The following is a 7841-nucleotide window of genomic DNA, read 5'->3' as shown; positions in this document are numbered from 1 at the left end:
TGAGGCTTAAACCCTGCGGCAAAGCCCTGGCTCCAGGTCCGCGGCGGCGCGCCCAGCGGTCATCCGGCTCGAGTGAGCGTCCCTTCGGGTATGCTCAGGGAGGGTCCGGTTGCCGGTGAAGCCTCCAGAGGCTTCGGGACAACAGCCTCGGGGGCCTTCTGACTGCATCCCGAAATTTCCATCAGCCAGTGCAACTCATAAGGCAGTCCCTAAGGGGACGGGGCCACCGGCTGAGGACGGGGATGGCTTAGGAGCTCCTGGACCTAGGGCCCGGCGTCGTCGCCTCCTGGGCGTCGCGGCAGAGGGGAGTGGCCCGCGCGGAAAGCGCCGCGGGACAGTCAGTGACGAAGCCCGGGGATCGCCGGGGCCACGACTTCTCGGAGACCGCCCTGCGCTCTCTGGAGACGCGCCGCCCGCGCCCAGGGTGGTGCCATGTGGGGCGGTCGCCGCTCGTCCGTCTCCTCCTCCCGGAACGCCGCTTCGCTCCTGCAGCTGCTGCTGGCCGCGCTGCTGGCGGCGGGGGCGAGGGCCAGCGGCGAGTACTGCCACGGCTGGCTGGACGCGCAGGGCGTCTGGCGCATCGGCTTCCAGTGTCCCGAGCGCTTCGACGGCGGCGACGCCACCATCTGCTGCGGCAGCTGCGCGTTGCGCTACTGCTGCTCCAGCGCCGAGGCGCGCCTGGACCAGGGCGGCTGCGACAACGACCGCCAGCAGGGCGCCGGCGAGCCTGGCCGGGCGGACAAAGACGGCCCCGACGGCTCGGCAGGTAGGGCGGCCTGCGCCCAGCGCGAAAGGGAAGACGGTTGGCGTTGCCTGGACGTCAGGGACCTGGGAGCTTGGAGAGGGGAGATTCAGGAAAGGGCCTAGGACCAGAAGGCGGAGTCTGCCTTCTGGCTTATTATTTGGTTGATGTGGGTCCCTAATTCACACCCACGGGCCTCTCTTTCTCCATCTGTCAGCCAAAGGGTGGCTTAGAGTTAATTTTCCGAACAAAATCACGCTCCTAAGGCAGTGTAGGCCACAGACAGCCCCCATATTCCTTCTGACCAGGGTCCTCCGGGCCCCTCTGGCGTCTCCTGTCTCCATAGGGCTTCATGTCTTAGGGGTACCCGAGGAGACGGCGACGGTGCGCCCCCGTCCGTGAGGGCCTGGCAGGGGTGCTTCCCTGAAGGTTTCCCGAAAGGAAGGCAGCTCCTCAGGGCTTTCCCGGGGCTGCTGCCCTGTGCCAGATGCCGCGGATTCCCATCTTCTCCACGCGGCGGCCCCTCTCCCCTGCAGCGGCCCGCCTGTGGGGCTTCTGGACTGTTTTCCTTACCACGTCAGACTTAGTAGGTGTAACATCGGAGCAGTGCCCAGCCTTGCTCTTTGTGGCTTTGATTTTCTTTTTTCTTTCAAATTGCCGAAGCCAGAGTTGGAAAGTAAACCCGTGAAAGAATTTGGTAGGTTGCACTTCACTCTTCAGAAACCTTCCGGAATGCCTCCCTGGGGTGTCTACACCAGTCACTCCGTGTGTGTGTGTGTGTGTGTATGTGTGTGTGTGTGTATGTGTGTGTGTGTGTTATTTAGTTCGGGGGAGGGGAGGTGTAGAGGTAAAATGGCAAACGTGCCCCTGAGGGGGCGGCTCCTCCTTTTTGTGGGCCCGTTGTCTTTACCTGGGAGACTTTTCGCTAGCACCCGGAGCCTGGGTTCGGGCTGCCTGAGCTTTGGGACAGCGTGGTTTGTGTTTACAGAGCTGCCTCCCAGGACCTCGTGAGAGACAGCTCTTTTCCGTGCCGTTCCCTTTCGCAGTCAAGCATTTTATTAGCATGCTACTCCTATTGTTCTGCTGTCTTGAATCTGAAGAGAGCGTAATTCCAGAACCAGAGCAGTCTTAAAACTCAAGCTCAGTCTCGCAGACTGTGTGGCCATGGAAGAAAGCCCAGCGAAGCGAGCCAGACCCCGAACTGCTACAGTGAGATGTCTGCTAAATTGGGCTCATTAATGGTCTCCGAAAAGTTGGGATGGCTTTGGATTAGTCGGGACTTCTCAGGACGAGACTCCTGAGGACGCCCTGTGTTATGCGTGGATGCCTTCTTCATGCTACTTTTAAACGTTTTTTTCCTAAAAATTGTATTTCACTTCTCTTCTGCAGTGAAGGGCAACATGCCTAATTAAGCCTGCCGGGGGGCTTATAGTAGCGTTACATTCCTTACCCCTGTGTAGTTATTTACATTTCCAATTAAAAATCCTGGAAAGAGAACAGTTATTTCTCCCCAAAACTCATTATGTGGACTGAGGCTGGTTTCAGCTAGTTTCTGCTATGATTGGGGTACATTTTTTTTTCCTGCTTTACTACTATTAATTTATTTTTTGGTAACATATTTAGGGCTGGTGTCTTAATTTAGAGAATGAGATATTTGCAACACGCCAAGGAAAAAGCCCTGAATCCACTTCTCCAGTGATCCATAGTTAGCCTGAAGTGATAGTGTAATTAGAACAGTTCTACTGCCGGGCACCAGCTGTGCTGCAGACACTGTAGCAAGTGTTTCTACCTGCTAAAGGGGCGCTATATATAGAAATTGCTCTGTTCAGCATTGAAACTCCAGGAAATCTTCCACAGTCAGCCTTTGGTTAAATACCTACAAAGTATTGTCTTACTTACACGGCATTATTTGTCCATAATTCCACCTGGTATTATACTTTAAAAACACTGACTCCAGGAATCCCAGAACAGTGAAAAGGAGCATAATTAGAAAGCCCGGCTGCCCTAATGGATGATGAAAGGGTATTCATAGAGCTGACCTCAAAGGCGTGGGCTCCTTCCTAAAATGCTTCCCCATCCGACTCTGGGCTGGCATTATGCTTTGCCAAGACCAGTAAGACACAATCCGCCCCTGTGCTTGTGTATTTCCCAAAAATATAGTCAGGGGTTGGGGCAAGAACACATCAGAAAATGCAGGGCCTTGGTAACATAGGGTAGAATTCCACAAAAGTGGCTCAGAAGCATTCTGCAGGCACCTCCTATCTGATTCTGTCCCTATCAATCTGCATCTCATTTCTAAAGCCTTGTAGTGTCATCTCTATGGCTCCTAAAAGATTTTTTTAAGAAACTAATTTTATTTATTTATTTATTTATTTGAGATGGTATTTATTTATTTATTTATTTATTTACTTATTTACTTATTTGAGATGGAATCTCAGTCTGTTGCCCAGGCTGGAGTTCAGTGGCACAATTTCGGCTTACTGCAACTTCTGCCTCCTGGGTTCAAGCGATTCTCCTGCCTCAGCCTCCAGAGTAGCTGGGATTACAGGTGCGTGTCACCACGCCCAGCTAAATTTTGTGGTTTTAGTAGAGACCGGGTTTCACCATGTTGGCCAGGCTGGTCTTGAACTTCTGACCTCAGGTGATCCACCCACCTCAGCCTCCCAAAGTGCTGGGATTACAGGCGTGAGCCACCGTGTCCTGCCAGGAACTAATTTTAAAATGGAGTTTGCTAGTGGTTTTATCAAAAGGTTTTTGTTTTTACTTTTTATGGTTTTCTATTTTAAAATCAGCTACCCGGGTGAAGTGGGATGGCCGCTGCTGTATGCTCTGAGGGCTGTCGCTGTGCACTCTTGCCTTCTTGGCTTGCTGTGGGTGACTCTTCTTCCTGGAACACGTCTCATTGCTCCTGATGTTTGCTCTTGGACATTGTTTCAGGATGGCCCGATGCCTGGAATAACTTCCCTCCACCTCCACACAGACCCCGTCACCTGGACCCAATGCCACCCAAGGACCCTGGCTTTTGCTAGGGAAGAGTGACGAGGGTCTTTTTAAAACCCCTCCTTGACCCTCTTGTGCCTTACAGATGCCTTTTGGAAATGGTAGTGACTTAGAGTCTGGCCTAAATTTTTGACTTAACTGCTTATGAAAAAAGAACTTGCTAAAGAATGGTAAAAAGAAATTTGCAAGGAACTTAAATAACTTTCTGGGGGGAAAAAAGACTTTTAAATAAGTTAAAGTCATGATTACTATGAAGATCCTACAACAATATGGTAGGGCAGACTTAAGTTTGGACAGTTCAATTATGGTAGGAAGTTTAGAACCCTAACCGTCTTAACCTATTAAACCCATATTTTTGCTAAATTGGATATCTGGCTCAGTCAGTCTTGCAGTTGATGAGTTGAACTAAATATTAACAGTTTGCTTCTAGGGGCTGACCTGCCATGCCTGTAGGGTCTTAGGACCTTTCTAAGCACTTGATAAAGAACGGTGCATCTTACGGACTCCTAATATGTGAACAAATTAGCCCAGTGTAGGTCTTTCAGCTGTGGGTATCAGTGTTGCTCATTCATTCATTGCCATTGCCAGTCGGCGATTGGTACTATGTTCCTAGAGTAAATCATAATGTTGTGTTTCTGTCCTTTGCTTCAGTGCCCATCTACGTGCCGTTCCTCATCGTTGGCTCCGTGTTTGTCGCCTTTATCATCCTGGGGTCCCTGGTGGCAGCCTGTTGCTGCAGATGTCTCCGGCCTAAGCAGGATCCCCAGCAGAGCCGAGCCCCAGGGGGTAACCGCTTGATGGAGACCATCCCCATGATCCCCAGTGCCAGCACCTCCCGGGGGTCGTCCTCACGCCAGTCCAGCACAGCTGCCAGTTCCAGCTCCAGCGCCAACTCAGGGGCCCGGGCGCCCCCAACAAGGTCACAGACCAACTGTTGCTTGCCGGAAGGGACCATGAACAACGTGTATGTCAACATGCCAACGAATTTCTCTGTGCTGAACTGTCAGCAGGCCACCCAGATTGTGCCACATCAAGGGCAGTATCTGCATCCCCCATACGTGGGGTACACGGTGCAGCATGACTCTGTGCCCATGACATCTGTGCCACCTTTCATGGACGGCCTGCAGCCTGGCTACAGGCAGATTCAGTCCCCCTTCCCTCATACCAACAGTGAACAGAAGATGTACCCAGCGGTAACTGTATAACCGAGAGTCACTGGCGGGTTCCTTTACTGAAGGGAGAGGAAGGCAGGGGTGGATTCTCGAGGTGGAAGTCCGCACGTGTCGGTGGTATTTATGGCACGATTCCTTTGGATGGCTTCATTTGCCCCCAGACTGTATGAAAACATCTCCGAATTAGCATTTCTGGATATGTTTCATCCAGGGTATCATTGATTTATGATGGAAAACCGGCCTCAGCTGGAGATGACTGTGATGTTGCTGATGGGTGTGTAACAGATGCTTGAGTCCCAAGTGCCCTTGAGATATGGTTGGCGAAAGAATTTTATAAACTGATAAATTAAGGGTTTTTATTATGTTGTTATTATTATTTCTTTTTTGTTGTTGACTGCACAAGATCAAAATGCCTGTTATCTCCCTTTTACCTGGGCCTTTTTTTTTTTTCTTTTTTTTTAGTCCGACAGGGTCTTGCTCTGTTGCCCAGGCTGGAGTGCAGTGGTGTGATCTCGGCTCACTGCAACTTCAGCCTCCTGGATTCAAGCAACACTCCTGCCTCAGCTTCTCAAGTGGCTGGGATTAAAGGTGCCTACTCCCACGGCTAATTTTTTTGTATTTTTTGTAGAGATGGGGTTTCACCATGTTGGCTAGGCTGGTCTCACACTGCTGACCTCAAGCAATCTGCCTGTCTCAGCCTCCCAAACTGCTGGGATTACAGGCGTAAGCCACTGTGCCCAGCCTGAGCCTTTTTTTTTTTTTTTTTTTTAATGCATCTAAGGTTAAGGGGAAGACACAAATAACAGGACTATTCTAAAAGGAAACCTGTTTGAACTCTGAGATCAGTCATCAGTCTCAGTATTCCACAGGCACACCTTAATTTCATTGTAAAAAGATATATATATTTTGTCTATTTTTGTGCTTTTGGGGGCGTATTTTGTGCTTTTTTACCTTGTGTAGAGATCTTATTACAAAGTGATTTTCAACATTTAAAAGAGACTGAAATAAATTGTATAGTTACTTAACTAATGAAGACATTTCAGAACTCTGGGATGATTTTAATCTTGAAGTAGTAGGTGGTGTAGTCATAAAACCATTCATCCCCTTCTTGATTGTATCTTAATTTTCTGGCTTTAAGGTGACATCGGAGAGGTAATGCATTCTTTTTTATACTGAAATCATTAACTATCACCTGCTGCTTCTCTGAGTTACTTTTAATTTTGCCTTGCAGTTGTGGTTTGGCATTTCCTTCTGTTTGGTTTTCAGATCCCCATGTCTGTATAGTCCTGAGTGCAAGTAATTACTATACTTATAAATGAAGATCAGTATTTCTGCCTAGATCTGATAAAACATATTCTTGTCTTAGTTATAAAAATTCAAAGAAATGTGTTACAAAGATACTTAGTATAGCTCCTCAGCCATAACCTAAGACTTGGGATGAAATTTAAACCAGATGTGATTTACTCTGCAGATCATAAGGCTTTTTATACTCCTGTTATCAAAATGGCTTATTTTTCAGGCAATAGGGACTGTTAAGTCAAGAGAAAAGCTTTTCAAAGAAGTATTGCCTTTCTTCTCCCACACAGTTCTTGATTTCCTCCCTCTTTCAGGCCTCAACAGGCACTGTATTCATTGCCAGTGTTCCAAATTATCAAATTCAAGTGAATTTATTTGTGTGTTGTTTACTTATAAAAAAAAAGATAACTTTAAGGATGTCCAAGTAAATTTCCAACTGCTAGCACAACCAGTATTTTGTAATTAAACAAATCATTGTATGGTATGGTCTTCTACACATTTATATCTATAGATATCGATCATCTTTCTATTCTGTCTGTTTCATGACTGAATAATGTAAAACCATTGTTGGCAATTGGTATCATCAAAGATACTCATTTTTTAATAACCAAAGGCTGGGGAAAATCATTTTACTTATTAATAAATATTTTCTGATGTGAATTCCTAGGGGAGTTGGGTTTCTGTTTTCATTTTCATCGTACTTGGTAATTTTTCAGATGGTCTAGTCAACCCTGTTAATAGAATAAAATTTCTAAAAATTATGAATATTGCTTTCTAGAAACAAGGGCCTACTTTTCAAAGTAATCAATATCTGGGAAACTCACATGAATGTTCTATGAGTCAGTGAGTATTATTTTACAGGTTTCATGGGAAATGTTGACCGCACAAAAGAAACAGTTCTTTTGGAATCATTATATTATGAGGCTAATGGGTGTTCCCTGTATTGTCTTTGATGGTGGATTCCTGCTTACCTCTGGAAGTGGAATTCCTAGAGCTTTGGAATTTAAAGGGATCTCAGATGTCACCCAGCCTAAAGACTGGCAAGCCTTTTTTTTTTTTTTTTTCAGTAAAAATCCAGAGACTGGCTGGGCTCAGTGGCTCACCCCTGTAATGGCAGCACTTTGGGAGGCCAAGGCGGGAGGATCACTGGAGACCAGGAGTTCCAGACAAGCCTGGGCAACATAGTGAGACCCCATATCTACAAAAAAAAAGAAAAAATAAATAAAAATTAGCTGGGCATGGTGGCGTACTTGGTAGTATCAGTGATTTGGGAGGTTGAGGCATGAGGGTCACTTGGAAGGTCAGGAGTTTGAGGCAGCAGTGAGCTATGATTTCACTACTACATTGCAGCCTGGGTGACAGAGTGAAAACCTGTCTCCAAAAAAATAAGAAACAAAGATCCTGAGAGTAAATATTTTAGGTTTTGCCAGCCATATGGTATCTAGCAGCCATTCAGCTCTGCAGTAGTAGCACAAAAGCAGCCATAGATATACATAAACAAATGAGCAAGTCTGTATGCTCATAACACCTTTTTTTTTTTTTTTTTGGGACAGAGTCTCACTCTGTCGCCCAGGCTGGAGTGCAGTGGTGCGATCTTGGCTCACTGCAAGCTCCGCCTCCTGGGTTCACAC

At 47.3% G+C, this 7841-nt stretch overlaps 1 protein-coding gene across 1 annotated transcript; it reads left to right on the top strand.

Moving 5' to 3' along the window:
* The first annotated feature begins 367 nt into the window (after window positions 1-367).
* Window positions 368-6891, top strand: SHISA2 (shisa family member 2). Its single transcript, XM_055244105.2, has 2 exons — window positions 368-766; window positions 4394-6891. The coding sequence occupies exons 1-2, from the start codon at window positions 433-435 to the stop codon at window positions 4945-4947; spliced, it is 888 nt and encodes a 295-aa protein (XP_055100080.2). The 5' UTR covers window positions 368-432; the 3' UTR covers window positions 4948-6891.
* The last annotated feature ends 950 nt before the right edge of the window (window positions 6892-7841 follow it).

This window comes from Symphalangus syndactylus, chromosome 15 (genome assembly GCF_028878055.3).
Source record: "Symphalangus syndactylus isolate Jambi chromosome 15, NHGRI_mSymSyn1-v2.1_pri, whole genome shotgun sequence".
Lineage (NCBI taxonomy): Eukaryota > Metazoa > Chordata > Mammalia > Primates > Hylobatidae > Symphalangus > Symphalangus syndactylus.
Note: the sequence above shows the minus strand (reverse complement) of the source record. Positions and strands in the feature narration are given on the sequence as shown.

Excerpts from the sequence above, each read along its gene's own strand:
- SHISA2 (XM_055244105.2), top strand. The coding sequence starts at position 433 with ATGTGGGGCGGTCGCCGCTCGTCCGTCTCCTCCTCCCGGAACGCCGCT. Across the intron at positions 767-4,393 it reads CGGCCCCGACGGCTCGGCAG|TGCCCATCTACGTGCCGTTC; the intron begins GTAGGGCGGCCT and ends CCTTTGCTTCAG.